The sequence below is a fragment of the Mesoplodon bidens genome, assembly GCF_964165515.1.
Source record: "Mesoplodon bidens genome assembly, chromosome: 15".
Taxonomy (NCBI): domain Eukaryota; kingdom Metazoa; phylum Chordata; class Mammalia; order Artiodactyla; family Ziphiidae; genus Mesoplodon; species Mesoplodon bidens.
Genome location: NC_138171.1, coordinates 916,214 through 944,172, shown reverse-complemented (window position 1 = coordinate 944,172; position 27,959 = coordinate 916,214). Strand labels below are relative to the sequence as shown.

The 27,959-nt window shown below is 61.8% G+C and overlaps 4 protein-coding genes across 14 annotated transcripts in view; 3 read left to right on the top strand and 1 right to left on the bottom strand.

Annotated features, from left to right (window-relative positions):
- RTEL1 (regulator of telomere elongation helicase 1) overlaps positions 1-7,004 on the top strand; it is a 28,006-nt gene extending 21,002 nt beyond the window's left edge. For 2 of the 6 annotated variants that reach the window (XM_081255878.1, XM_081255879.1), the window contains exons 22-36: positions 231-308; positions 768-914; positions 996-1,111; positions 1,259-1,382; positions 1,473-1,620; positions 1,766-1,926; positions 2,512-2,607; positions 4,051-4,249; positions 4,426-4,566; positions 5,113-5,304; positions 5,471-5,701; positions 5,790-5,927; positions 6,054-6,191; positions 6,281-6,384; positions 6,521-7,004. In XM_081255878.1, the coding sequence (XP_081112004.1) occupies positions 231-308; positions 768-914; positions 996-1,111; positions 1,259-1,382; positions 1,473-1,620; positions 1,766-1,926; positions 2,512-2,607; positions 4,051-4,249; positions 4,426-4,566; positions 5,113-5,304; positions 5,471-5,701; positions 5,790-5,927; positions 6,054-6,191; positions 6,281-6,384; positions 6,521-6,601 (2,094 nt within the window). In that variant the 3' untranslated portion in view covers positions 6,602-7,004. The remainder of the gene's footprint in view (positions 1-230; positions 309-767; positions 915-995; positions 1,112-1,258; positions 1,383-1,472; positions 1,621-1,765; positions 1,927-2,511; positions 2,608-4,050; positions 4,250-4,425; positions 4,567-5,112; positions 5,305-5,470; positions 5,702-5,789; positions 5,928-6,053; positions 6,192-6,280; positions 6,385-6,520) is intronic. The other 4 variants (XM_081255881.1, XM_081255880.1, XM_081255882.1 and 1 more) reach the window with 4 other exon arrangements.
- A 52-nt stretch (positions 7,005-7,056) lies between these two features.
- Positions 7,057-8,851, top strand: TNFRSF6B (TNF receptor superfamily member 6b). The gene is made up of 3 exons (XM_081255886.1): positions 7,057-7,738; positions 7,829-8,032; positions 8,446-8,851. The coding sequence occupies exons 1-3, from the start codon at positions 7,342-7,344 to the stop codon at positions 8,733-8,735; spliced, it is 891 nt and encodes a 296-aa protein (XP_081112012.1). The 5' UTR covers positions 7,057-7,341; the 3' UTR covers positions 8,736-8,851.
- A 760-nt stretch (positions 8,852-9,611) lies between these two features.
- Positions 9,612-16,158, bottom strand: ARFRP1 (ARF related protein 1). 5 transcript variants are annotated; one of them, XM_081255581.1, is made up of 8 exons: positions 16,013-16,158; positions 15,430-15,528; positions 15,075-15,162; positions 14,797-14,879; positions 11,712-11,867; positions 11,430-11,495; positions 10,761-10,861; positions 9,612-10,691 (listed from the first exon to the last, which is right to left on the bottom strand). In XM_081255581.1, the coding sequence occupies exons 2-8, from the start codon at positions 15,520-15,522 to the stop codon at positions 10,604-10,606; spliced, it is 675 nt and encodes a 224-aa protein (XP_081111707.1). In that variant the 5' UTR covers positions 15,523-15,528; positions 16,013-16,158; the 3' UTR covers positions 9,612-10,603. The 5 variants fall into 5 exon arrangements, 4 of the variants coding, with proteins under 4 accessions (XP_081111707.1, XP_081111710.1, XP_081111709.1 ...); XM_081255584.1 differs by having other exon boundaries at positions 11,430-11,500; positions 16,013-16,157; XM_081255583.1 differs by having other exon boundaries at positions 11,430-11,500; positions 11,712-11,793; positions 16,013-16,155.
- A 48-nt stretch (positions 16,159-16,206) lies between these two features.
- ZGPAT (zinc finger CCCH-type and G-patch domain containing) lies at positions 16,207-27,861 on the top strand. 2 transcript variants are annotated; one of them, XM_081255577.1, is made up of 7 exons: positions 16,207-16,298; positions 16,692-17,319; positions 25,524-25,657; positions 25,884-26,039; positions 26,695-26,814; positions 26,901-27,309; positions 27,453-27,861. In XM_081255577.1, the coding sequence occupies exons 2-7, from the start codon at positions 16,748-16,750 to the stop codon at positions 27,589-27,591; spliced, it is 1,530 nt and encodes a 509-aa protein (XP_081111703.1). In that variant the 5' UTR covers positions 16,207-16,298; positions 16,692-16,747; the 3' UTR covers positions 27,592-27,861. The 2 variants fall into 2 exon arrangements, with proteins under 2 accessions (XP_081111703.1, XP_081111702.1); XM_081255576.1 differs by having other exon boundaries at positions 16,256-16,413.
- Positions 27,862-27,959: the final 98 nt, after the last annotated feature.

The following is a 27,959-nucleotide window of genomic DNA, read 5'->3' as shown; positions in this document are numbered from 1 at the left end:
AGGTCTGCCCCCACCCCCCAGCCCCGGGGCCCCTGGGTTTTCTGGGCACGGCAAGCAGACACTGGATGCTGGCTTCAGGTCAGCCTGGGAGCCCACGCCACGAACATGCTGCTGCAGCTCTGCTGGCCTGCCTCCTGGCTCGGACGGGGCTTCATCTTGCAGGGTGATTTCTGGGGGTCTTGCTCAAGGAGGCGAGGGGCCAGGCCGGGCTGACCAGCCTCCCCTTCCAGGTGATGGAGGCTTTCTACACGAGAGTCGCTGCCCCCGGGTCCAGTGGGGCCGCCTTCCTGGCTGTGTGCCGGGGGAAGGTGAGGCCTCTGAGGTCCGGGTCCCACACACCTGGCTCCTTATCCCCTCCTGGAACCTGTGCCTGAGGGCGGCTTAGGGCTCGTCACCTGGGGGCCGCACCGTGGGCAGGAGAGGCCGGTCACCTCCCTCAGGCCCCATGTCCAGCAGACACAGGAGGGTGTGGCCCTGCTGGTCCTGTAGGGGCTGGCCCTGGGATCCTAGGCTGGGCATTGGGGCCCACACATGGGCAGTGGGCAGTGGGCAGGTGGGCCGGAGGAGGTTCTGAGAATAAGAAGTTGGTCGTGGAGTTCTGGGAGCGGTGGACCCCAGGTACAGCCTGGTTCGAAGTTGGAGGTCTCTCCCACCCCCATCCTGGGGGTTGTGGGGCTGTGAGGGTCCAGGCACAGGTGGGCCCTTAGGGAAGGTTCTGGGCTTGAGTGGAGGCAGATGGGGGGAAAAGAGTGCCCACTGCCTCCCAGGCCAGCGAGGGGCTGGACTTCGCAGACGCGAATGGCCGTGGAGTGATCGTCACGGGCCTCCCATACCCGCCCCGCATGGACCCCCGGGTTGTCCTCAAGATGCAGTTCCTGGATGAGATGAAGGGCCAGAATGGGGCCCGGGACCAGGTGAGAGGCTGTGCGGCTGAGGGTGGGCAGGTGGTGCTCAAGCCCCCGTGGCTGAGCCAGCCCCCCGCCCCGGCCCCACAGTTCCTCTCCGGGCACGACTGGTACCGGCAGCAGGCATCCAGGGCTGTGAACCAGGCCATTGGGCGGGTGATCCGGCATCGCCATGACTACGGGGCTGTCTTCCTCTGCGACCACAGGTGCAAGCCACCCCCCATCCCCCACCCCGTGCTCTCAGGCCAGAGCCCTTGCCCCTGGACACTGGCTCTTCCCTCTGGTGAGTCTGCCAGGGAGCTGGGCTCCGGGGCAGGCGGGGCTCCCGGGCTGACGGCCCCACCGCCCTGCAGGTTCAGCTCTGCGGACGCCAGAGCCCAGCTGCCCTCCTGGGTGCGTCCCCACGTCAAGGTGTATGACAGCTTCGGCCACGTCATCCGAGATGTGGCCCAGTTCTTCCGCGTCGCTCAGAGAACCGTGAGTCTTAGCGCTAGCTGGCCGTGCCCTCGTGTCCCATCCAGGGGAAGGAGCAGGGTGGGACCTCCACAACCTCCTGTGAACGTCTAGATGCCCGTGCTGGCCCCCCGAGCTGCTGCTCCGAGTCTGGGCAAAGGAGAAGGCACTGGCTCGGTGGCCGTGTCACCCGGCCCTCTCCACACCAGGAAGGCCACGAGTCTGGATGTGCACGTCCCTAGCCTGAGGCGCAGACGCACAGGTGCGTGTGGCTGGGCGACACGCCGGGTGGGGCCCCACAGGGTGGAGGGCGGGGCGCCTCCCGCAGGGTGGTGGCACGCTGGGGCCGACGACCGGAGTGCCCGGCAGGCGGTGGTGGACTTCCTCAGCCACGCGTGCTCCTGCAGGCTTGCTGGTCACCGGGGATGCCGAGGGCAGCCTTTGTGTGGAGTACGAGCAGGAACCCATCCGGGCCCAGCGGAGGCCCGTGGGGCTGCTGGCCGCCCTGGAACACAGCGAGCAGCTGGCCGAGGGGCCTGGGGATGAGGCCCTGCCTGCGGAGGACGAGGTGCGGGGGCCGGGCTCCCTGGGGAGGGACACGGATGGCTCGGCCCATCTGGGCTTGGGCGCCACCATGCTCACCCTTGCACACCCGCTGGTCGGGAGGGCAGGGGGGTTTCAGCGGATGCCTGGTGGTGCTGTGTGCCTGCCCCGCCCTGGCACAGCCCCCAGCCCTCAGCTGGTTCCCCAACACGCCCCCGTGCTGGACACGGTCCGCTCACTTCCCGCTCCTGCTGTGCCCGAGCCTGGCCCTTTCTGGGAGCCTGAGCTGCGGGCAGGATGTTCTGCCCTGGGGCCTTTGTCCAGAAGCCCATAATTCCCCAGCTGACCTGAAGCTCCCCGCTTCCCGCCGGGCGTCAGTGCCCGCTCCCTGCTGTCCCGCCCTCTAGGCCCAGGGCGCAGCTGCCCCACTCGTGTTTCTCGTCCCTTCCCGCCAGTGCCCTTCAGTTACTGCCACGCTGCTGCCCGGGACCTGCTCTCGCACTTGGTTCCCTGCAAGGGGCCGAGGGTACTTCTTCCGCCCTGCCGCCCAGGGCAGTGTCAGGGCTTCGGGGCCCTGAGGGCCTGTTGGACACACCTGTGTCGCCCTCAGGCCCTCCGCCACTCCGCCCCGTGGGGCCCTCGTGAGAAGAGACCAGCGGAGGAGCAGCGTGGCAGGCGGAGGAAGGTCAGGCTGGTCGTCGGCCCGGTACGTGGGCGGCCCGCAGACGGAGGAAGCTTGGTGGGCGCCTCGGCCGGTGTGGCTCAGGGTGGTGTGAGGTGTGAGCGGGCCAGACTTGCCCACTGGCCTGACTCAGCTGTCCCCACTGGGGAACAGGCTCTGCAGGCGCTCTGCAGGCGTGCCGGCTGGAGCCGGGGCCCAGGGGAGGGGGCAGCCGGGCCTGAGGGCGGGTGCAGGGGTGGAGGGAGGGCCCGCACCAGCCCCACCAGCGGTGTTTGGCTGGATTCACTTCCTCACAGACGAGCTGCTTGTTCTGCGGATCCCACTGTCACCCTCCACCCGCCAGGCTCATGCTGTGCCAGGGCCTGGCCTGCTCTGATCCCCTCCCTTTTCTCCTTTGATATTTTACTGTGAGAACATCTCACCTCCACTCAGCTCTCAGAACCAGCACGGGGTTCCCACGTGCCCTTTGCTGCAGTGCCACCGCCTGCCTCACGTCTCCTCCCCCTTACTGGGGTCCCTGGGCAGTGCCCCCACTCAGGGCAGACCCTCCACAGTTTGGAGTCCTGCACTCTTGGCAGATTTGGGCCTTTCGTTTTGTGTTGCTTTTTGGTGGGGCGGTCGGGTCCACACAGGCCCGTGGGCTCCATCCACAGAAGGTGCTGTCTTCCCAGCTGGGCAAGAGTCAGGCCTGGCCCTTTGGCAGGTCTGGTGTGGGGCCTGCAGCCGGGCTGGCTCCCCTGGCCCGGGCCAGGCTGGGCTGTTGGCACGAACGTGGCTGGTGAGGCGCCTGCGTGTGAGGCGCCTGCGTGTGCGGCACCTGCGTGTGCGGCGCGTGGTGTTCCCGGCCTCGGATGCAGGCAGCTCAGAGCAGCTCAGTCACACCCTAGAAGCTCCGGAAAGCCCCAAATGCTAGTGCCTCTGTCCGCCACCCTTGGCTTCTGGGAAGAACCAGGCAGTGCCCAAGGGACTGACACTGAGGAAGTGGCCTAGGTGCCAGGGGCCTGGGCCTCTGAGGGCCAAGCTGGGGGGCAGCCTGGGAGCCTGGAGGGTCCTTTTCGAGGGTCCGGGATCAGGGCTGGGGTGTGTGGCAGAAGCAGGGCCCGGGGGTGTTTGAAGTCCTGGCAAGTTGAGAAGCGCCCCCTGCCGTGAGCAGATGGTCCTCCGAGCCCCGAGCACCTGCTGCAGTGGCCCCTGCCATGGGCACCAGGACCTCAGCAGAGGAGCAGGAGCCACCAGCCTGGGCAAGGCCAGCCTGCACTCTGTCCCTCTGCTGTGCTCAGCGGGCCCGGCCATCTAAGCTGAAGCTGACCTGGGGCCCCTGCCAGCCCCTCCTGGCTGCCCTTGGTGACCCCAGCTGGGCCAGGCCAGCTAAGCATCCTCCGCAGCAGCCCCTGACAGCAGCTCGCTGCCCCTGCAGACAGGGAGGGTTGATGCCTCTTGACAGGGGCACCGGCTGTGTGTCGGCAGGAGGGGCCAGAAGCCGGCGTGGACACAGGCGGGGCCAAGCTGTTCATGGCCGCCGTGAAGCAGGCGCTGAGCCAGGCCAGCTTCGACACCTTTACCCAGGCCCTGCGGGATTACAAGAGCTCCGATGACCTCGCGGCCCTGGCCGCTCACCTTGGCCCCCTCTTTGCCGAGGACCCCAAGAAGCACAGCCTGCTCCAAGGTGCCTTGGCCAGTAGAGGCTGCCCATTTGAGGGTCCCACCCTGGGGGCCGTGCTGCGGCCATGGGCTGGGGGGCCACCAGGGTCCCCGGTTGACCTGCAGAGGTGTGGGTGGGGACCCCGTGCAGTGGCTGCAGCCCCGGGGACCTGCAGGCCCGGACCACGCCCCTCCCCACAGGCTTCTATCAGTTCGTGCGGCCCCACCACAAGCAGCAGTTTGAGGAGGTCTGCCGCCAACTGACGGGCCGAGGCTGCAGCTCCGGGCCCGAGCATGGCCTTCCGCGGAGGCAGGGAGCACAACCGGCCCTGGACCCCAGCGGTGAGACGGGCCCTGCCTGGGTGGGACCCTCAAACTCAGACCCTGAGGGTGGGGTGGCAGCTGGCCCTTGGAGTGGGTCCTCATGTGGCCCAGCCTCCCTGTTCTTGAGGCTGACAGATCCGTGCGGGGTGCCCCACTTGGGGGAGGTGTGGGCCCCCAGAAGGCACATGGCCCGGGCCTCCCAGGAGGACCTGTGCCTGGGGAGTCGTGTACACGCAGGGGTCCTGGAGCCCCGTCCACCCCCGTCTCTACCTGGAGTGGGCCCTGCAGGTCCGGAGCCTGGGAGTCGCTGTCCCCATTTGTTACGGAAGAGCCCATCTCTGGACGAGACTTCCCCAAGGGCGGGAATCACAGGGGGCCCCTGGGGTTGGAGATTCCAGCCTGAGTCACCCTTCTGCTCCCTTCTTGACTGGGGTGTCCTTGTGCCTGTCCCCCACTGTCCTGCCCCCCATTTAAGGCAGGGGAGGAGGCCTGCCTGCTCCCAGCTGCCAGGGGCCTCCTGCGGTTGTCTGAGGAGAGTTTGAAGCCCGGTCTCCCCTTGGACAGACCCATCCCCTCCTTGGTCATGCTCTGGATCCTCAGGGACCAGCTGGGCGCCTCCTTGTCTCCGTGTTTCTTCAGGAAGGAGGGAGCCTGACCCCAAGCTGACCATGTCCCAGGGTGCAGCCAGGCAGCTGGACCCCCGCGAACACCTGAACCAGGGCCGGCCCCACCTGGCCTCCGGGCTGCTCCCTGCAGGTACCTGGTCCCTGAAGAGGCTTTGGACCAGAGCCAGGAGCAGAGGGAAGACCCTGACGGGGAGGAGTTTCCTGGGGGCCGCTGTGGTTCTGTGCCCCCAGAGCAGGGGAGGCCAACGTGATTTCCTGGGAAGCTGGCGGACTGAGATGTGTTACCTTCCCACTAGGAGACCCCAGCCGCCGGCCTCCTGAGGGGTCTGGAGCCCCCGGAGCAAAGAAGCACCCGCCTGCCGTGAGTGCCTACTTGGCCGATGCCCGCAGGGCCCTGGGGGCCATAGGCTACAGCCAGCTCCTGGCGGCACTGACCACGTACAAGCAGGATGACGACTTCGAGAAGGTGGTGGCCGTGGTGGCCTCACTCACCACTGCAAAGCCTGAGGACTTGCCCCTGCTGCAGAGCAAGTGGCCCGCGTGGGGGGCGGGTGGGGGCGGGCAGTGGGGTGGGTGGCAGGGCCACGCCTGAGCGATGCTCTGCGCTCCCAGCAGGGTTCGGCATGTTCGTGCGCCCTCACCACAAGCAGCGCTTCCGGCAGACGTGTGCGGGCCTGGGCGCCCCGGCCCTGGGACCCTGGGAGGGGAGCCCTGCTGCGCCTTCTGACCCCGCCTGCGGGGCTCGCGGGCCAGGTAGGGCCGCCTGTCTGGTGCTCCTGCTGCCCTGTCGCCCCAGCCCCCCTCAGCCCTGGCAGGGTGGGCAGGTGGGCAGCAGGGAAGTGCCAGGCACCCCTCCGATTCACTCCCTCCTGTCTCCAGGCCCCTCACTGCCAGAGAAACCCCCCAGGAAGACCCAGAGCAAGATCTCCTCCTTCCTTACGCAGAGGCCGGCTCAGGGGGCGGGGGCTCCCGGCCGGCCCCCCGGTGCCCCCTGCGGGCAGGCACAGTCCGAGTGGGGTAGGTCTCTTGGGAGGGGCTGCAGGGACCATTGGGAGTGGAGGCCCAGCCCGAGCAGGCCTGTGGTGCTCACGTCAGCCCCCTTGCAGTGGGCTTGGTGTGTCCTGGCTGCAGGGCGGAGGACGTGGTCCCCTTCCAGTGCCCCTCCTGCGACTTCCACTGCTGCCGGGCCTGTTGGCGACAGCACCTCCAGGTCGGCAGCCAGACCCTGTGGGCCCGGCCCTGTCCCCTGTGGACGTGGCCTGTTGGGCGTTGCCCCACATGGTGGGCTGAGGGGCTGGGGTGGGCAGTGGGGTCTGGCAGGTGTGTCCAGCGCCCTCTCTCCACAGGTCTCTAGGACGTGCCCGGCCTGCCATGCTGCCACCAGAAAGCAGAGCCTCACGCAGGTCTTCTGGCCGGAGCCCCAGTGAACATTGAGACCCTCTGGGTGCTGCAGGGTCTGCAGAGGCTGAGGCTGCCCCTTCCTGGGGCGCAGCCTGGACACTTGCCTGTCGGCTGGGGGTGAGCCAGGCCTGATACCAGAAACCCCTTGGCCAAGCGTGCACCTGACGGGGAGGCCAGTCCAGTGTCCGTGGGGAACCCCCTGAGACGGCAGCAGGATCTGGGCCCCCTGTGAGAGGCCCCGAGGCCACCTTGGGGTCTGGGGTGGGTCCACTGGAAGGTGCTTCCCCAGAACTTCCCTGACCACCAGCTTGTGGGTGGAGCCCCAGCAGGAAGGAGGGGAGGCCTGCACCTTCTGTCCCGGGGACCTTCAGGGACCTGCTTGTTCCTCAGGGGCCAGGGTTCTAATAAAGCTGCCGGCACTGCTGGGAAGCGGTCTGTGTGGCCCGGCCTTGGTGGTGGGGTGGGGGAACCTGGAAGGAAGGAGGCGTCTGGGCAGCCTCCCTCGCACCTGGTTTGTTCAGAGCAGGAGCCGCCACCCCCTCCACCCGCCGGTTGCCAGGCCTGGTAACGGGGTCAGGAGCTGCCCATGGTGCTGGTGGCCCGTACGGGACCGCCCTGACACTGGGCTCTGCGGAGGGAGGGGTCAAAGCCTGGGCCCCCAGGTGGCCGGCCGCTCCCCTCAGGCTGGGCGGGGCTCCGCGGGGGCGTGGCCAAGCCAGTCCTTATAGGACGCGGCCCGGGAGGCCGCTGCCACTCCAGCGAGACCATGAGGCCCCTGCTGTGGCCGCTGCCGGTCCTGCTGCTGGCGCTTGCGGCGCGGGGGACGGCGGCGGGCGCGCCCACCTACCCGAGGCGGGACGCGGAGACGGGGGAGTGGCTGACGTGTGACAAGTGCCCCCCGGGCACCTTCGTGCAGCAACCTTGCGGCCGGGACAACCCCACGACGTGCGGCGCGTGCCCGCCACGCCACTACACGGAGTTCTGGAACTACCTGGAGCGCTGCCGCTACTGCAACGTCATCTGCGGGGAGCGCGAGGAGGAGGCGCGGCCGTGCGGGGCCACCCACAACCGTGCCTGCCGCTGTCGCCCCGGCTTCTTCGCGCACGCCGGCTTCTGCCTGGAGCACGCGCCCTGCCCGCCCGGCGCAGGCGTGGTCGCCCCCGGTGGGTGCAGGGCGGGGCCGCGGCGCCGGGCCCTCCGCCGAACGGAGCCAACCCGGCTCTCCTGACGCCGGCTTCCCCGTTCGTCCTCAGGCACCCGCAACCAGAACACGCAGTGCCAACCGTGCTCCCCGGGCACCTTCTCTGCCAGCAGCTCGAGCTCGGAGCGGTGCCAGCCCCACCGCAACTGCACGGCCCTGGGCCTGGCCATCAACGTGCCGGGCTCCCCGTTCCACGATGCTCTGTGCACCAAATGCACGGGCTTCCCGCTCGGCTCGCTGGAGCCGGGGGCACCGGGTGAGCGGGGCGGGGGGCGTGGAGGCCCCGATGGGCTCCTGGGAAGGGCTTCCGGAAGCGTGGTGGGGGCAGCCTAGGGGATGCACTTGGCTGAGGGCGTCAGCGCTGGCGGGTGATGCCGTTTCTCGCCGACGTCGGGAAACAGGCTCCGAGGGTTTAAACGGCTTGCGGGAGGGCACGGCAGCGAGCGTGGCGGGTCCCCTTCACGTCGCATCTCACTCCCGGCATCGGCCTACGAGCCCCACCTCCTTGCCGGCCGTTTCCCGCGGTCCCCCGGACCCTCCAGCACGGCTCCAGCCTCACCCACTCGTTAGCGCGCGGGGATCCCTCGGTCCTGTCCCTCCGGGGCGCGGAGGGACGCTCACGGCGCGCTGGCAGTTAGCCGGGTACCCCTTCGCCCCTCCCTCCCGCAGGGACCGAAGAGTGCCAGCGCGCCGTGGTCGACTTCGTGGCTTTCCAGGACATCTCTCGCAGGAGGCTCCAGCGGCTGCAGCAGGCGCTCGCGGGCCCCGGGGCGCGGAGTCCGCCGCCGCCGCAAAGGGAGGACCGCGCAGCGCTGCAGCGGAGGCTGTGGCGGCAGCTCACGGAGCTCCGAGAGGCACAACCCGGGACGCTGGGGACACGGCTGCTGCGGGCGCTGCGCGCGGCCGGGCTATCCGGGCTGGAGCGCAGCGTCCGCGAGCGCTTTCTCCGCACGCGCTGAGCACTCTCCCCGTTATCTATTCGCTCCCGGCCCGAGCCCCCGCGTGGGCGACCCGCAAGTCGCACCTAAGTAGGCTTTGGACCCGGCCCCTGGGGCGTTAAATGTATTTTCACAAAGCCGATTGGCAAACGAGTGTGGTGTGTGGCCGGCGCGCGGTGGTCACACCTGGCGGGGTGCACACCTGGCGGGGTACACACGTGGGCGAGCTGCCCGGGCGCACCCTGCTGCCTCCCCCCGCCCCGATTGGGACGGACCCTCGATGGGGAGAGGGTTGTGGGGGACGGGGACAGCGGGTGGCAGCCGTCCCCAGGCCTCACTGCGTGATCCTCCCCGCCCCGGCTGTTCTCTCAGTGGTTAGGATGGTGTGGAGGGAGGGTTGCCCAGTCCCCGGGCTCTCACCGTGGAACAGAAGCCAGCCCGGAGTGGCCAACACGCCAGCCCATGCGTCCTGGGGCACCAGGAGAAGCGTCCCCCTCAAATTACCCCTCCTTTGGGCTCCACCCTCAAAGCAGCAGGGGATTTCCCAGCAAGGGACCAGCCAAGACCTCCCGATAGGACAGCGTGTCTCACTCGCTTTCTGGGAAACGTCGCTTTTCCCTTCTGGGGCAGGTCTGGATGACGGCTTGACTCATCAATCCAGGGGGACTCCCAGTCCTGGCCTGGCAGCCCCCTGCTAGCCCCGGAACTGCCTGCCTGACCCCCAGGAAGGGCCCCAGGGCAGGCAGGGTCACAGCCCCCCCACTCCCCCATGACTCACATCACCTGCAGCTGGTCCCCAGCCCCAGCCTGACTCATCCCTTCCCAGCATCTCCTCCTGGGCCCCATTGAGGAGAGCAGCTGGGGCTGTGACCCTCAGACACAAAGGCACCAGGCCTCTGGAGTAACGGTGGACAGGAGCCACTCCAACTGTCTTTATTTCACCCATGGCTAGGCTCATGGGGGGTTGGCAGCTCCTGCAGGGGCCGTGGGGGAGGGTCCTGAGGACCAGCCTTACCTGGAGGGCCTCTGCTCCTGGACACAGGCCTGGAAAGGGGTTTCTAGATGGCTCACCCCAGCCCTGAGGGGGACCCCGCCCTTCACCGCCAGCTGGAAGCGCAGGCCCAGCACACCACCAGCCCAACCCCCGGAGGTGGTAACTGTGGTCATCCTAGGTGGGTGGCAGGCAGGCTTGCGCACGGGGGGCGGGGGGGTGATGCCCACTCCCAGCACAACCGCCTAGCTTTACCGTCCTTGCTGGGGATCAAAACAAGGTGGCTGGGCCAGTGGAGGGGGCACACAGCCTCCCAGGCAGGTCTCCCCTGCCCCGTCCTGAGGCTGCATCGGGACAAGGACGGAGGCGAGCCCAGGTCTTCCTCAAGCTGACACCAGCCCCCCAGTCCGCCTCCAGGATCAGAAGGGACAGAGGCTGAGGACAGCCATGGCCCCCCAGCCCCCTCTGTGGGCACGATGCGTGGAGCAGCGCTGGGCACTGTGAAGGGCCCCACACCTCCGGAAACATCCAGTTCCAGGCAGCTGCCCCACAAGGCCCCACGAGGGTCCAGGCCGGCAGGCCTGCTGGAGCAGCAGCTCCAAAGGGAGTGGTGGCCTGCCAAGGCCTCACCCCAGGGCCCCAAAACTGGGCCTCGGGGGCGGGGTCCAGGCGCGATGTGGGGGTCTGGTGGGGTCCCTGCCGCCCCAGCTCCCCTTGGCAGAAGAAGCCTCCGGATGCCTACGCTTTTCTGAATACAGAGAAAAGTTTGTCTTAGAAGAAAAACAAAGCAAGTAGAACCACCACAAGGCAAAGCCAACCCAGCCCCCAGGGGGATCAGCGGCGGAGCCAGCAGGAGCTCTTCCACGGATGAGCGGTGGGCGCCCTGGGCTGGCTGTGCCTATGTGATGTCCCGCTGCCGCGGCGGCCGGTGCACGTTCCGCACGACGCACTTCACCATCCACTCGATGCCCTCGCGCACCCCCTTGCTGCGGAGACAGCGGGTGTGAGGCGGGGCCAGCGCGGGCCCTGGCGCCCAGGGCGAGAGCCGCACTCACCCCGTGAGGGCCGAGCAGGCCTGGGTCAGGAGGTCGCGCCTGCCGATCTTGGAGGCGCAGTCGCTGAACACGGTCTTGATGTCGGGGATGGAGAGGCAAGTCTGGGGGAGGCGAGGCTGTGAGGTCAGGCTCCCGCCGGCCCTACCTCAGGGCAGTTCCTAGAGCTGCAGGGGGCACCCTGGGGCTACTCCGTCCAGGAGGGGTCCTGCCTGGCGAGCAGCCTCAGGGGAGCAGGTGTCAGGGAAAGTCTACAGGGCAGCAGCGGTGGTCCGAGACGCACCCTGGCAGCCACGACCGAGATGCTCCAGGATCGTGCCACCGGCCTGCTCGGGGCCCCCTCCACGCGGATGGCCGCTGCACCACCACTGGCCAGCGGTCCCAGGGGATGAGGCCAGCACAGCTACTGTGCTCAAGGGCAGCAGACAGGTCGGGGTCAGGGCTGACTCCCACCCTGGTCCCTCTGCATTTTCTTTCCAGAGCTTGCTTTCACCTGCGTCTGCCCAGCAGGAGGCTCCTGGTCCCTGGCATCACTGCGGCCAGAGGCCTGGGGTGGGGGAGGGGCTCTGCCCCGGGGCAGCCATGCTCCGGTGTCTGAGAAAGGCAGCAGCCCTCCCCTGGGAGAGGCACCCTGTCCCCCGGGAGTGGGGCCCGTTGGGCCCAGGGGCTCACCTCAACGTCCTGCTTGTTGGCCAGCACCAGGATGGGGACACCGTCCAGCGCCTCGCTTGTGACCATCTTCTCTGGGTCGAGCAGAAAGGCGGCAGTGAGCGCCCTTTGTCCGCCTCTGCCCAGAGGTCCCCAGGCCCTCGCGGACCCCCTACAGGCGTGGACGCACTCGGCCGGGGCCCTCCTTATCTGGCGCCCGCCACCCCCCGCAGCCCAGCTCTGGAAGCAGGCTGTGCAGACGGACCGCCCGCTCCCCGCCTCCCCGGCCTGGCCAGCCACACAAACCGAATGCTTGCTTGGACTCGGACAGCCGCTCCTCGTCCGTGGAGTCGATGACGTAGATGACGCCGTGGCACTCGGCGTAGTACTGGGCGGGAGCAGAACGGGGTGCTGAGCCGCGGGCGCCCGGCCCCCCGCTGGAAGACCCTTCGGGGGTGCTTCCTGGGGGCGGGGAGGGAGGGCGGAGTGGAGCGGCACCCCAGAACCCCAGGGCTGGGGTGGCCACCTCCCCGCCCACTGGCCGGGTGCTGTGTTCCGAACACCGCTTCAGCCTCCGCTCCTAGGACCCACCCACGCCTGCTGGCCTGACGGCGGCCGGAGGGGAAGGGATGGGGCTCGGGGTCTCAGCAGACCTGTGGGTGGGAGCAGCGGCGGCTTGCCATTGGGGAGCCACGGAAAGCCCACCGAGGGGCGAGTCCAGAACATTCAAAGCAGTTCTGTCCCCTGTGTGGGACAGAACCAACACCTGAGCCAGCACCAGCGAGCTCAGAGCTCTGCAGGCTGGACCGGGGCCGGGAGGGTGGCCGGTCCTGGGTTCCCTGCCAGTAGCGGCCACACAGGAGCCACCCCGACACTTAAAACCACCAGAGCCCGGGGTATGGGGAGAGCTATGGGGGGTGAACGGCAGCACCCCTGGGAAAGGACAGACACACGAAACGGGCCTGGCAAGTCGGCCTTCTATCCCGCTCAGAAAAGAGCACGGAAATGCCCACATTGGCGGAGCGGGTGACGCCCCCACGCCCACTCCGGCTCCTGCCCAGCGTGAGCCCAGGAACCCGGAACACCCACATGTGCCACAGGGCATGACCCTGACTTGTTCCCCCCCCCTCACCAGTACAAGTCAAGCCTTTGTACCTGCGCTCGCTACAGAGAAGGAAGCCCGACACGGGTGGCCTCCGGGTCTGCAGACCGCGTGTCCCACACCCGGGGCCTCTCTGGCCAGCCTGCTGGGTGACGCAGGGCCAGGAGCTGCAGCCCGACCGTGGAGGCCTCCGAGGCAGGAGGGGACAGCGTGGGGTTTGCAGCGAGCCAGTGAGGGAATCACCGCTCTGCCCGTGGGGCCCCCGTGGTGGCAGGGGACTTCAACCCATGTGCAACCGGGCCCCGGCAGACGGGGCCACCAGGTCCACCGCCACGCCCTCGGGCATCGGGTGACGGCCAGGCAGCAGCGGCAGGGGCAGGAGTGGCACCCCTGGGGCTGAGCGTGAGCCCAACCCAGAGTGCGAGGGGCTGCCGAGCCCGCGGCACCCGCCGTGCCCAGACCCTGATGGTGGTGCCACCTGTGGCCTCACACTGGAGGGACAGAGGCCAGAAGTCACCCCTGTGGCAGGGCGCCAGGGCGTCTGCTTGGTCCACAGACCTGGCCTGAGGCTGGCACGTGCACAGACCCGTGGGCAGCAGCATGCGGCACGAGCGGAGGTGCGGGATGGACGGAGAGCAGTGGACACGCGAGCGAAGATCCGCCAGACCGTGCCGGAGGGCACGGGGGTGGGGGGCAGGCCCCACGACAGAGTCTCAGAACCAGAGGGGGAGCAGAAGCCCCACTTCCCACCCCTCCTGGTGACTCAGAGTTGGGGTTAGGGGTTTGGTCACCTCCATGCTACCCGCTCACAGGGGCCAGCAAGGCGCCCACCTTGGCAGGGGCACCTGACGCCGTAGGCAGACTGCAGGGCACCCACTCCACCCGAGTCACAGAGCACGCGAGCAGCCCAGGGTTCCCCCGAGACGGCAGGCTCAGCGATTGGGGCTCAGCCCCTTGTGATGAGGCAACGAGGCCACGCCACCAACAGACGTGGAAGCTGGTGGGGGGATGGGGGGACACGACCAACCCAGCTTCCCCTCAGGAGGAGCCGGTCCCCAGAGGCGTGTGTATGCAGGCGCACCTGTCACCGGCCGTGGCCTGGCTGCTGTGAGAAGCAGTGCACCCAGTGCACATCCCCTTGTTGGCTCCTGCAAGACCCACTCTGACCCATAAAGAGCCACCTGACCATATCACAGCTGCCCAGGGCAGCCCACCGTGGTGACCCGCCACAGGGATGGAGTCCCAGCCAGCTTGGCCCGACGTGGGGCAGCATCTGAGATGACCCTGCCCCTGCCTAGGCCCGCGGCCCCCCCATACACTTGCACCCCAACCTCTGCCGCAGCATCTGCCCCCAAGACCCTGGCCTATGACAGAATGTCAGGACCTGTTTCACACTCCCCATGTGAGTCTAGAGTTTGCACAGACAGCCCCTAGCTTGGCTCTGCCTTGGTCCGACTTAAATGGCCACAGGGGATCTGTCAGTGACCTGGCCGCAGGATGGAACCTGTCCTCTTGGCTGGAGGTCAGGACGGGGGGGACACTTTGGGAGGAAAAAGGAAAAAGTGACCAGGTACCTGCTGCTGGGGTCAAACCAGAAATCAAGACCAGGGCACTGAGCCACCGGCAAGTGCTGGGATGGGCACATCTGCCCCCAGAATCAGGGTGAGCCTGTCTGTGCCCCTGGCACTAGGCTGTACCAAACCCGCCATGCCAATCCCTTGGGAGGGGGCTGAGGGAAGAGGCTTGTCCTGCCCTGTTCTCTGCTGGACCGCGGTGCCTGGCACAGGTGGAGCTGAAGACCGACTCCAGTCCTGAGGTCTCAGAAACGCTTCAAACCTACCTCGAAAGAGGAGACACGTGCTGTGGGCCGTGGAGGACACCCTCCCCTGATGGGGAAGGGGCCACCATGGAGGACAGGCCCTAAGGCCTCCCTGAGGGAGGACCCAGTAGGGGAGACTCAGGCCCCGGTGCTGCAGCTGAGCACCAAACAGGCGTTGCGTCTCCCCCAGGTCTGCTCCTCGACCATTCTTCATCTCGTCCCATTCTGATTAGCAACAAAATCTCTAAGCCAAAAGGAACCGAGTTTGTCCCTGCTCTTGGGGGGAGTGACTTGGGAACTGGGCTGGAGGTGAGCCTCAGGAACCAAGTGGGTGACAGAAGCCGCCAACAGGAAGAAAACAAGGGGAGTCCCAGGCCTTCTGAGGAAAGGGAGGAAGAGACCACGGTGCCAGCTAGAGAGATGGCACGACAGGCAGGCCAGGGAGCTGATGTGGCATCCGCCCACCTTACCTTGTCCCACAAGGACTGCAGCTCCTCCTGCCCCCCTAAGTCCCAGAACATGAGGCGGGCCTTTCCAAAGTCCACAGTGCCGACTGGGGAGAAAAGGAGACAAGTGAGGCTGTGGCCTTGGTCCCTGACACGCGGGCTCCCAGCTCTCCCGGGAGGAGCAGGCGGTGCCGGCGCTCCGCAATGCTGGGGCCAATGGGAGCCGGAGCAGTGGCCTCCGTACACCGCAGCATCCTCAGGGCTCCGCCCCCCAAACCCACAGCCCTAAAGGACCCCCTTACTGTTTAGGCCCACAGTGGTAGTGATTTTGGACAGACTCATCCCCTTGTAGTTCTTGTTGAAGCGGGTCTTTGACTGCTCCAAGAAGGTCTAAAGGTAGCGAGAAAGAGAGGCGTGACGTGAGAACTGGGAAACTTCTCATGGCTGCTTCACAAATACCCCTACTTGGGCCTATTCCTCTAAATTGAAGCAAAACAAAACAACGTTTTGCTTTTAAAGCAGCTAGCGGTAACTGTCCCATGGCCTTAAGCGGAATTCGGATCCTATCTTGGTACAGAACACGCAGCTAAAAGCATAAAACCAACAAGATTATAGGGCAGCGGGAGAGTAGGGGTGTTGACACGGGACCGCACGTACCGTCTTCCCGGCGTTGTCCAGACCCAAGATCAGGATGCAGTACTCATCCTTCTGGAACATGTACTTATACAGGCCGGACAGCAGGGTGTACATCCTGCCCTGGGAACCCAAAATCGGTCACGGGCGAACCGGCCCGCACCGCGCCTCCCCAGCGCCCCCCAACGGGCAGAGGGTCTGTCTGCCCGCTTGACCGCTCAGAGCTGGAGCCTGAGCGGGGCTCCTCCCGACCCGCTTCCCCTCAGCCCGGCACTGCCGCCGCCGCCTTCGCCTCCGCAACCGCTCCCGCCTTGGCCCGGAGCTCCCGGCGCCCTCCCTCCCACTCCCGGCCCGGCCAGGGCGCTCCGCTCGCAGGCAAAAGGCGGCCCGTCCCGCCCCGCTTCACCCCGAGCGCGGCCCCCGCTCCCCAGCCCGGGCTCCCCTCGGGCTTCGCTCCGCTCGGGTCTCCCCGCGAGCCTCCCGCCTCGCACCCGGCCTGCCGCGGGCGCCTCTCAGAGGCGGGGCGCGTGGGTGCGGGTGGAGGGTGGCGCGGTAGACTGCGGACCGCCGGGCCCGGGCCCAGCTCCGCTCGCCCGCCTCGACTTACCTGAGCCCGCCCGGACGGGCCGCGGAGCCGGGGAGCCGGGGAGCCAAAGAGCCGTCGGAACCGCAGCGCGCCTGGCCCTCCGACCCCACGCTGACCCCGCGCTGACCCCGCGTGGCGCCCGACGGGACGCCGGCTGGCCACCCGGGGAGGGGCGGAGCCGTCCCGGCGGCCCCTGCGCCAGGCACTTCCGGCGGCGGCGGCGGCGGCGGCGGCGGCGGCGGCGGCGCTCGGGCGGAAGTTCCTGTCGGCTGCGGGGGCGGAAGCGGGCGCCGGGCGGCTTTGGCCGGTGAGGCTGGCAGGCCGTCTGTGGCGGCAGCCGGGAGACGGCGCAGAGGAGGGCCGGGCCGGAGGCGACGGGGTCTGGGCGACGGGGCCTGGGCCCTTGGTGGCAGGCCGAGCGGGTGCGGGCGGCGCGGGCCCCGGGGGGTTGGCCCGGCCGGAGGCATCGGGGGGAACTTGACGGCAGCTCCCGGGAAGGGAGCGGAGGCCGTGGGGGCAGCGGCCAAGGGCTGGCTCTGGCTCTTCTTCTCGGAGCTGGAAACTCCTCTCGGCCCAAACGGGAGGCAGGGCGGTTCACGGTTCCGCAGGCTGTCCGCCGAGGGCGGCGATTGGCCAGCGCTCAGTGCCGGCCTCGCGGGGACGGCCGGTCCCGGGTTCATCCGGCTTCTCTTCCCCGCAGCGCTGGCTCCCACGCCTCCCCTCTGAGGACCCAGGGACCCGGCCCCTCCCGACAGAATGGACGAGGAGAGCCTGCAGACCGCCCTCCGGACCTACGACGCGCAGCTGCAGCAGGTGGAGCTGGCTCTGGGCACTGGCCTGGATCCCTCGGAGCTGGCAGACCTGCGCCAGCTGCAGGGGGACCTGAAGGAGCTGATCGAGCTCACTGAGGCCAGCCTGGTGTCCGTCCGGAAGAGCAAGCTGCTGGCGGCCTTGGATGGAGAGCGCCCAGCCCAGGAGGATGCTGAGTACTTGGCTTTCCAGAAGGCCGTTGCTGAGGCAGTGGAGGTGCCAGTAGCCCCCGAGGCAGAATTGGAGACCGTTCCTGTGGGAGAGACCGGGCCAGGACCCACGGAGCCTGGGCGGGAGGAGGACGAGGACGGGGCAGAGCTGAGTGGGAGGAAGGTGAATGCCCCCTACTACAGTGCCTGGGGCACCCTGGAGTATCACAACGCCATGATCGTGGGCACCGAGGAGGCGGATGCTGGCGCCCCGGGCGTGCGCGTACTCTATCTCTACCCCACTCACAAGTCCCTGAAGCCTTGCCCATTCTTCCTGGAGGGGAAGTGCCGTTTCCAGGAGAGCTGCAGGTAAGGCCTAGGTTTCCGGGGCCCCTGGGGGCGTTGGGGGGGGTGGTGGGTGGATTGCAGACAGGATCAGGGGCTAGGTGGGCCTTCTGGGCTTTGAAGTTTTGGAGTTTTGTCTGTCTTTGCCCAGCAGAGTGCTGACAAGAAGAGAACTTGGGGGGCAGGGGATTCTTCTAGCAGTGTTCTTGTTTAGGTGTTTAATTGGATTTTCTCCGGGTAGATGAAGAAGTATGGAAGGGCTGATGTTGAAAAGAATGGACTCCCCCCGCTCCGCCCCCATCACCAGTTTTATTCTTCAGAATGAAACTTCTAAAATTTGCTTTTATTATAGAAACTTTATTATAGAAGTTGTCAAACACATATGAAGTTAGAGGGAGTAGTGTACAGGCTGCCCGTGCTCCAGCTTCAGGCGTCATTGTCCATCAAGATCGTGCCAGTCTTGTTTCAACTCTTCCTGCCTCTGGATTACCTTAAAGCAAGTTGTAGAAATTACTGGGCTTTTCACTTATAAATACTTCAGGATACCACCCTAACCTGAGTGATAAGGATGTTATTTTAAAAACTATCCCCATGTCGCCATCACACTTACGGAATTTAACAGCAATACTTTGTTCGCATTCACGTTTCCACAGTTGTAATGATGTTGCTTTTTGTTTAAGCACATGACTTTAACTTTGCTTCTTTTTACTTTTTTTTTGCAAAGAATACTGACCGAGATTTCCAGTAGATGATTTTCTTTTTTAGCCAATTGTCCGGGGTAACTTCCTTCAGTTCTTCTGCTGTCTTGTTTCTTTATAGATTCTTGCTGAGCCCAAAGTCTTATTTGCTACATTTCTCCCTTTTTTCCTTTCTTTCCCTGTAAGTTTTGTGAAAGGCGTAGCGTGCATACAGGAGAGTGCACGACAAATCAGTCCTAGGCCTCCCCCAGCTCCCACAGGGTGGGCGCGCCCCTCTCCTCAGCCAACAGTCAAGGAGCGGAGGAGGGAGCCTTCCAGCCTTTCTGCCTCTGGTCCCTCTGGAGGGTTCCTCCCCGTCCCTGTGCCACGTCCTGTGTGGGGATGAGAACTAACGTGTCCCTGTACTGCATCCTCTGGGCAGGCACCGTTCCGAGGATTTCACGCGTATTAACTCACCTGGCAGCAGACCCGCCAGGTAGGCCGTGAGGCTGCTGGGGTCGCTGGGGCTCCCAGGCAGCCAGGCTCTGAGACGAGCCGGCTCCCCTCTGCCCTGCTCTCAGCTGCTGCCTGCTGTCAGCTTTAGGCCCAACCCATGCAGCCCACGAACATGCCTCTCACCACCACCCGGGTTGGATAGTTATTTTCTTGCATTTGCTTTGGATTTTTAAAATTTACTTATTGAAAGTTTTATCTGAAAATTTTATTTTAAAGATGAAATAGACAGCGTTGAAGCACCCTGTGACCCACCACTCTGTCGCAGTCCCCTCCCCTTCTTGGGAGGCCTGGTGTCACATCTGTGGTGTGTTTCTCTCTAGTATACGTGAGACCTTTATAGACACGTGTATCTGTGAATAGGACATATTTGTGCTTTATTTTCTAATTAAATGGTTAGCATGCAGGATGCTTCATTTTGCAGCTCTTCTCACAGGGAAAAGTCCACGTTGATATTTATAGAACTATTTTGTGCATTTTAACTGCTGTGTTATTTTCCTCATGAATATGCCACATTTTATTCTGTCTCCTGGTGTTTCCCAGTTTGTTTGTTTCTTTTAATTAATTGATTGATTGATTGCTGCGTTGGGTCTTCGTTGCTGCGTGCGGGCTTTCTCTAGTTGCGGTGAGCGGGGGCTACTCTTCGTTGAGGTGCGCGGGCTTCTTATTGCAGTGGCTTCTCTTGTTGCGGAGCACGGGCTGTAGAGCACAGGCTCGGTAGTTGTGGCACGCAGGCTCAGCAGTTGTAGCTCGTGGGCTCTAGAGCACAGGCTCAGTAGTTGTGACGCACGGGCTTAGTTGCTCCGCGGCATGTGGGATCTTCCCGGACCAGGGCTCAAACCTGTGTCCCCTGAATTGGCAGGCACATTCTTAACCACTGCACCACCAGGGAAGTCCAGTTTCCCAGTTGTTATTTATTACAGGCAACGTGCTGTGAACATCCTAGTGCACATCTTTTGTCCCTGGTGAGAATGTCCCCGGTGTGTAGCAGTGTGGAGAACACGCGCATTTTCTGTCCTTGTGCGCTGTGCGGTTCCCAGTCCCTGGTCTGCTCCATAGTCACCCTTGGTCACGTTCTCTTACTTGTGAATTCGTGCCCACTGAGAGCTGGGGAGGTGATCTTGATTGAACTTGTATTTCCTTGACTATTAGCAAGATTGAGCATTTTTTCGTACATTTGTTCTAACTTCATCACTCTGTGTTTCAATATCCTTATCCGTAAGACAGAGATGAGCATGTCTCTCGCAGTTGTTGGGAGAACGGGATGCGTTAGTAGAAGTAAAAGAATATTGAACGGTAGCTCACATGTAGTAAGGACACAACGAACTTCAAATTTTTATCTTGTTATTGTAAAATAAAATCAGACAGGAAGTAAAGAAATAGCATGAGGAATCATTGTAACACCCTAGTACTTGCTGCTCAGATCAAAACTACAAGTTTGCCAATTACCCCAGGAGCCCCTCTGTTTGCCTCAGCCCAGGCACAGCCTTCTCCCTCCTCCGAACAGAAGCACTCTCTAGACTTTTATGATGATCACTTCCTTGTGTTCTTTGTTGCTTGTCACTCAGGTGCGGCTGGGGTGTAAACGCTGTAGTTTAATCTTGCTCGCTTTTTAAGGCTGCTGTGTCTGCACCCCGCCCCCTCCCACCCCCGCCTTTCCTGGCCTCACGGTTTCACTGTCGAAGGACCAGACCCTTTGACCATCATCGACCGCCCTGGTGCAGCCCAGCATGTTCCTGTGTTCACCGCAGGCTGGCATCTGCACCCAGGGACCTGGTCACACTCAGGACCCCCAGGTGGGCATGTCTCTAGGTGTTATAGCTGCCAACGGTGCTCGACGCCGAGACCCACTGATACAGCGTGGATTGCAAAACAGACCTCTTCAATTCTGTCAGTTCCTGTACTAGCCGACCGTTACAGAGAGAGGCCTCTCCTTGTCTACGATCTGGCTACCTAGTGGTACAGGTCATATGGAAAAGGCAGGGTAACGCCGGACTTGTCTGTTTTGTTTCCTTGGTTTCCAAGATAGCAAATTGGTTCTCTTCCATCCTGAGGTGATAAATCGGCTTTTAAAAAGTATTTAATATCCATATGGACTGATGGATTGAAATATTTTTGATGAATTTCAGTCCACAGAGATTCTGATTTTTTTTATTTTTTTTATTTTTTATTTTTTGCGGTACGCGGGCCTCTCACTGTTGTGGCCTCTCCCATTGCGGAACACGGGCTCCGGACGCGCAGGCTCAGCGGCCATGGCTCACAGGCCCAGCCGCTCCGCAGCATGTGGGATCTTCCCGAACCGGGGCACGAACCTGTGTCCCCTGCATCGGCAGGCGGACTCTCAACCACTGCGCCACCAGGGAAGCCCAGATTCTGTTCTTTATTGAAACTCAAATTGTCTCACCCTTGTCAAGTGGGAGCTTCTTCAGGTTGGCTCCCACATCCTTTTGACACAGCCCCAGGAGTCAGGGTTTCCCACAGTCATCTGCACTCTTCCTACCCCAGACCTGAAGGCACCCAAGTCTCCAAGAAGCCCTGGTTTCTTTTAATGGGAGATGGCATTTCACAACCCACAGTGGGGGCACTGGGATGCACTTTGCTGCTAGTTGATTCATCGCTGTAGGCTTTTTCAGCAGACGGAACTAGGAAATATAGGTGGACACACACTAATGTATGTGTTAGTGTATGTACCCATACCACATACTTACGTTTTTAAGGACAAATACCTTGTGGATTTATACTGATATTTCCAATTCAAATTAAGGACTACAGTGTTTCTACTTAATCTTTCCTGGATCACATCCGTATTTCCTTCTTTACGCCAGGACTCTGGTTCTCAAGGACATAGGGAATTGGACATATGGACATATGGCTCCAAAGGACCCATAATTAATTTGTTTTATCCCATTTTACACACACAGGACACTCAGAATAACAACATTCATTCTTTAATTATGATGATTGAAAACTGTTAAAAGCATTTTTACATGTACGACTACCCTCTCCCTCTGTCTTTGTGGTTGCACTGGACCTGCGTTTTGGGTCTTGTGGCCGTTACAGCCGTTGTTTCCCTTTTACTCCCAACCTTAGTTCTAGAAGGACCTTTGCATTTCATGCTTACCATCATTCCATCTGTTGGGGTCTTTTTAGCGTTTCGGTTGTCTGAGACTCGTTTTCTGGTAGATTCTTCAGGAAGGGCTCACAGGAATAATGTTTTCGGAGATCTGGCATGTTGATTAGGTTCTGTTTGTGTCTTTTATACTGGAAGAGCAGTTTTGTTGAATACATTAAGTCCCCTTCATACGAACGAGTTCTGTTCCGAGAGTGCGTTCATAAGTGCAATTTGTTCATAAGTCCAACAAAGTTAGCCTAGGTACCCAACAAACACAATCAGCTATATAGTACTGTACTGTAATAGGCTGTTAATACTTTTCACACAAGTAATACATAAAAAACAACACAAAAATAAAACATTTTTAATCTTACAGTACCTTGAAAAGTACAGTAGTACAGTACAACAGCTGGCATGCAGTGGCATGTTTGCATCTTTGAAAGTTCGCAACTTGAAGGTTCGTATGTAGGGGACTTACTGTATGAGATTCTGGTCTCGTATTACTTTCCTTGAATATTTCATATAACTTACTCCATTTTGACATAAAATATTGTTGAAAATTTCCCTTGTAAATCACATGCTCTAATGGTGTAAGGGTCCAGCTTCATTCTTTTGCATGTAGGTATCCAGTTTCCCAGTACCATTTGTTGAAAGAACTGTCCTTTCCCCATTGAATTGTCATGACACCCCTGACGAGACCTGACTGATGTGTGTGAGGGGTTATTTCTGGGTTCTCTCATCCAGTTCATTGGTCCACACCAATGGACTGGATGTGTTTATGCCAATACCTACTGTTTGGATGACTGTAGCTTTGTAGTAAGTTTTGAAGTCAGGAAGTACATAGTCCTCAAACGTTTTTTCTTAAGATTCTTTTGGCTATTCAAGATCCATTGCATTTCCATATGAATTTTAAAATCAGCTTGTCCAATTCTGTGTAAAAGAAGATTGGAATTTTGATAGGAATTGCATTGCATCTGTAGATCAATGTGGGTGGTAGTGCCATCCTAATAATATGAAGTCTTCTAATGTATGAACATGGGATCTCTTTCCAATTATGTAGGTCTTTAATTTCTTTCAGCAATGTTTGTAGTTCACAAGCCTTGGTTAAATTTATTTCTGAGTATTTTATTCATTTTCATGCTGCTGTAAATGAAATTATTTCATTTTTAGATTGTGCATTTTTAGTGTATTAATATACAACTGACCTCTCTGTGTTGATCTTATATCCTGTAACACTGTCAGATTCATTTTTTAGCTCTAATAGGATTTTTTGTGGATTATTTAGGGTTTTCTATATATACAATTATGTCATTGACAAATAGAGGTACTTTTGCTTCTTTTTAAAAAAAATTTTTTTTTGGCTGCATTGGGTCTTCGTTGCTGTTCTCGGGCTTTCTCTAGCTGCGGCGAACAGGGGCCTACTACTCTTCGTTGTGGTGCGCGGGCTTCTCATTGCAGTGGCTTCTCTTGTGGAGCGCGGCGGGCTCTAGAGCGCAGGCTCAGTAGTTGTGGCGCACGGGCTTAGTTGCTCTGTGGCACGTGGGATCTTCCCAGACCAGGGCTCAAGCCCGTGTGCCTTGCATCGGCAGGCGGATTCTTAACCACTGCGCCTCCAGGGAAGTTCCTGAGTGTTTTTACCATGCAAGGGTGTTGGATTTGTTTCAAGTATCTTCTCTGTATCCGTTGACGTGCTGGTTTTCTATTACTGTGCTCCGTCTCATTGAACGGTTTTCGTGTGTTGAACCACCCTTGCATTCCTGGGATCAACCAAACTGAGCTGTGGTGTATACTCATTCTAAGTGCTTGTTTTCTGGTTCAAGTTTTTACTTATTCTGGAGTGTATTTTCGTGAATGTTGTGAAGCAGATGATCGAGTTGGGTGTCGTTGGGGTTGTTTGTATGGGAAAAACCAACTTTTAATGTTTTCCCTATGAAATCCGTAGTGTCTCTTTTCCTGCCTCGTTGGTAACCCCTCCTCTGTCCTGCGTGAAGTTCGTTGTATGAGAGGCTCTTCCCGGGGGGCACCTGGTTCCATTCCTCAGGCTGCCTATGCTCTCGGATGACATCGTTTCATGGACACACCGTTAACTACACCCCGTGGTTGGGAACTTAGGTTATTTCCAAGTCTTTCATGTTTGGGTCACATCCTTCTGGCTCAGTCCTTACATACTTTCATTATTGTTGTTTTAGGGTCATTCCCTAGAAGCACTTGCTGGATTAAGGGGGACACCAAATTTTAGGGCTTCTAAGAGTACCAAAGATTCTTTTTTTTTTTTTTTTGCAGTACACGGGCCTCACTGTTGTGGCCTCTCCCGTCGCGGAGCACAGGCTCCGGACGCACAGGCTCAGCGGCCATGGCTCACGGGCCCAGCCACCCCACGGCATGTGGGATCTTCCCAGACCGGGGCACAAACCCGTGTCCCCTGCATCGGCAGGGGACCCTCAACCACTGCGCCACCAGGGAAGCCCCAAAGATTCTTGCAGGGAGGTTTAGTTCGTGGCGTCTGTGGTGTCTGGGTGTGTTGAGGGGGTGTTTGGCCAAATTCACCGAGTCTGGGCATCTTTCCTCAGTTGAGGAGGGCTTTTCAACCACTGTGCCCACTGCAGGACACCTGGGCCAGTTTTGCAGCTGCTGGTGCCACTGGCCGTTGGTAGTACCCTGGGTGCCTGAGGACAGTCAGGGGTGAGAAGGAACTGGCCAGAACCCCGCCAGGGAGGCATCCGAGGCCACCTTTGTTTGCTCCTGGAAGGTGACTGAAATGCCTTGTTTCCTCTCCTTTCTCCCCATGGACTCCACCTAGGAGACCAGCCATGGCAGGGCTGCCTGTGTGTCCGGAGCGAGTGCCCGTCTTCACTTACTCTCTTGGGGTTAGAACCGCTTCCTCCTTGCAATGGGGGCGCAGCAGGAGACGTGTGCGTGGTTGCTTCATGTCTTTATTTGGCAAAGTTAGAGGTTGCAGCCTTCTGTTCCCACTTCCTCCCCCACCTCCTCTCTCCCGGTTTTCATTTTGGTTTCACTGTTTCACTGACATCTAGAAGTCAAGGCAGCACTATTACAACCAGCTCTTTCTAATTGGCTGGGGAGGACTCAGTCCTGTGAGAGCACGCAGACACACTTGCCTTGATGACCTGTTGTATCTGGTGGAGAGGCGCCAGGGAGCTCTCATCACAAGGATGTCTACCAGCCATGTGTGTGCCTGTGTATACATGACTCTAGCCCAGAAGGCTGGGGAGAAACTCGAAGCGTCTTTTCCTCAGGGTACCCAGGTCCATCCTGAGAGTGAGAGCACAAGCACAAGTGTGTGTGTGTCCATACGTGTGCATGCACATATGTACACGTGTGCACATGTCCATACACGTGTGCATGTACATTGCATATGTGTGTAGTTGAGTGCTTGTGTATACTGTGTAAGTGTGCGTGTGTGCATGTGTACCTGTGTGTGCACACGTTTGTGTGCATGTGTGTGCACGTGTGTATGAGTGCGCATGTGCATACTTGTGTGCACGTGTATGTGTGTGCACATGTGTGCGTGTGTGCGCGCGCACGTGTATGCATGCATAAATGTGTGTGTTGTGCACATGTGTGTAGAAATGCATGTATGGGTGTGTGCACATGTGTGCATGGGTTGTGTGCATACATGTATACTCGTGTTCGGTGTGTATTGTGTGTGCACGTGTGCGTGGGTGTGTATTGTGTGCATGTTTGTACACGTGTGTGTTCAGTGGATGTGTGTACATGTGTGCATGGGTGTGTGTGTCATATGTTGGTACACACGTGTTCAGCAGATATGTATGTAGATGTGTGTGTCTGTCTCCCTGTCCATGCTTCCTGTCCAGGCGGTCTCCAGGCAGGTAGACTGGATCCTCCTGGCTCATGGGGCCCTGGTGGCCGTATCTGAGTCTGCATTCCTATGGCCCTCTCTGCAGGTTCTCCCATGGGCAGGTGGTCTCTGTGGATGAGCTGCGCCCCTTCCAGGACCCAGACCTGAGCTCCCTGCAGGCCGGCTCTGCGTGTCTGGCCAAGCGGCAGGATGGCCTGTGGTACCCAGCGCGGATCACTGGTGAGGCTGCCCGGGGCCTCCCTGACGGGGTCCTTTCTGGGAAGCCCTCCCCGTGTGTCACACGTTAGTCCTGCCCAACCCCTCCTCTGTTTGGGCATTGGGATCCCACCCCACGCCCAAGAGGAGCAAGGCCCCGCCTTGGCCTCGGCCCCGCCCTGCTCCCAGCTTTCAGAGTGTCTCCTTCCATGTGTTGAGGCCACTGCGCTGCTGCCTTGTGCCCCTCCAGATGTGGACAGTGGCTACTACACGGTCAAATTTGACTCTCTGCTGTTGAAAGAGGCCGTGGTGGAGGGGGACAGCATCCTGCCCCCGCTGCGCACGGAGCCCGCAGGCTCCTCTGACTCGGACAGCAGTGACGTGGACGACCCCAGCTACGCTCGAGGTATGGCTGCTGCCACGCCGAGAGGCTCCTGGCTGGCAGGGTCCCATATTGTGGTCAGTAGGAGGACGCAATCGGGGCAGGGGGCAGGCGCGAGGCCCCCACAGCGGGCAGGGGAGATGAGAGGGTGCGTGATGGGTCTGGGGCAGGTCTGGAGACCCACAGGTGCAGAAACCCAGAATGATGACAGTCCCACGCGAGCCACAGGAGTAGATGGGACGCACAGGAAGGGACGGTTTCCTGCAGGGCACGGGGACCTGGCGGTGGACAGAGGAACTGGCTAACAGTGTCTGGCCCTCCCCCAGGGGGGTGTCCGCCTGCGATCTGTTAGCCAAGTTGTCCACGCTGATGGGGGGGAGGACTGAGCCGGCAGGTAGAGGCGGGCACTCCTCTGTTAGGGGAACGGCAGCACCCACCTCCAGGGAATAGGAAAGGGGCCACCACGTGAGCAGGTCGTGACCCTGCAGTGTGGAGAGGGCTGGGCTCTGCCACAGGCTCTGCCTGTCGTTCGCACCACACAGCCCTGGGCAACTGGCAGGGAGCCAGGGGTGCCGGGGATTGGCCCTGGCCCAGAGCTGAGCTCTTGGGCTAACCTTGGCCGGAGCCCAGGGTGCCCTGCGTCCAGCTGGGTTAAGCTGTTGCCCTCTGATGCTCGCAGTGGTGGAACCTGGTGCTGCCGACGCCGGGACCTGCAGCTCTGCCTTTGCCGGCTGGGAGGTACACACGCGGGGCATCGGGTCCAGACTCCTCGCCAAGATGGGCTATGAGTTTGGCAAGGGTGAGTGTGCGCCGCACGGGGGGGCGAAGGGCTCCCTCAGCACGGCCCCGGAGTCCAGGGGCAGTGCCAGCTCCGTGTACCCCCAGGTCTGGGCCGGCACGCGGAGGGCCGGGTGGAGCCCATCCACGCTGTGGTGCTGCCGCGAGGCAAGTCGCTGGACCAGTGCGCGGAGATCCTGCAGAAGAGGACCGGGGGCAGCCAGGCTGGCGCCAGCAGGCCCCCAAAATGCCGGGGCAGAGGGCGCGGGCCTAGGGGCCGCCCACCGTCTCGCAATGTGTTTGACTTCCTGAACGAGAAGCTGAAAGGCGGGGCTCCTGGGGCCCTGGAGGCGGGGGTGGCGCCCCCGGGGAGGAGGAGTGGTGAGGAGGTGTACCACGCCAGCAGGAGTGCCAAGCGCGCCCTGAGCCTGCAGCTCTTCCAAACGGAGGAGAAGATCGAGCAGACCCAGCGAGCCATCCGGGGCATCCAGGAGGCCCTTGCCCGCAATGCTGGCCGGTACGTGTGGGCCCTGCCCGCGCCACGCCCCACCCCGGCCCATGGTGCCTGGGTGAGAGCTCGCCCCGACCCGAGGGCGGCGGGCCAGATCTGAGGAGGGGCTGGAGGGTGGTGGGCAGTGCTGAGTGGCGGCCCCTCCCCAGGCACAGCGTGACGGCAGCCCAGCTGCGGGAGGAGCTGGCGGGAGCCCAGCGGCAGCTGGGGCAGCTCCGGGCCCAGGAGGCGGGCCTGCAGAGGGAACGGAGGAAGGCGGACACCCACAAGAAGATGACCGAGTTCTAGGGCCCCACACGTGGCGTGGACCGAGCTCAGGGACCCCGGCTCCCGCTGCCCGCAGGAAGACCAGCTGTCGCTCGACAGCTAGGACGCCACCGGAGGAGGGGCCAGCCCTCACAGCTGGCCGCCTTGCCGGCCTCGGGCGTGTGGCCACTGCTGAGAGGAGACAGGCTGCAGGGGTTCCTGACACTTCCTTGACCATTGAGCCCACCTACCAGTGTCCTGGGCTGTCTCCTGAGCAAGGACATTAAAGTGACTTTGTTGCATTGTCTTTTAGTGGAGGCTCGGCTGGCTGTGGGGACTTTGAGGAGGAGGGGTCTTTGCACCGGGTCACGGGGCTGGGCTGGAGGGGTCCTGAGTGAGGGTGCTGCCCA

Coding starts and splice junctions, on each gene's coding strand:
- ARFRP1 (XM_081255581.1), bottom strand. CDS start 15,522: ATGTACACCCTGCTGTCCGGCCTGTATAAGTACATGTTCCAGAAGGAT. Junction 15,163..15,429: donor TGGACAACGCCGGGAAGACG/GTACGTGCGGTC, acceptor CGCTACCTTTAG/ACCTTCTTGGAGCAGTCAAA. Junction 10,692..10,760: donor GCCTGCTCGGCCCTCACGGG/GTGAGTGCGGCT, acceptor CTGTCTCCGCAG/CAAGGGGGTGCGCGAGGGCA.
- ZGPAT (XM_081255577.1), top strand. CDS start 16,748: ATGGACGAGGAGAGCCTGCAGACCGCCCTCCGGACCTACGACGCGCAG. Junction 17,320..25,523: donor CGTTTCCAGGAGAGCTGCAG/GTAAGGCCTAGG, acceptor CCCTCTCTGCAG/GTTCTCCCATGGGCAGGTGG. Junction 25,658..25,883: donor GTACCCAGCGCGGATCACTG/GTGAGGCTGCCC, acceptor GTGCCCCTCCAG/ATGTGGACAGTGGCTACTAC.
- TNFRSF6B (XM_081255886.1), top strand. CDS start 7,342: ATGAGGCCCCTGCTGTGGCCGCTGCCGGTCCTGCTGCTGGCGCTTGCG. Junction 7,739..7,828: donor CGCAGGCGTGGTCGCCCCCG/GTGGGTGCAGGG, acceptor GTTCGTCCTCAG/GCACCCGCAACCAGAACACG. Junction 8,033..8,445: donor GCTGGAGCCGGGGGCACCGG/GTGAGCGGGGCG, acceptor TCCCTCCCGCAG/GGACCGAAGAGTGCCAGCGC.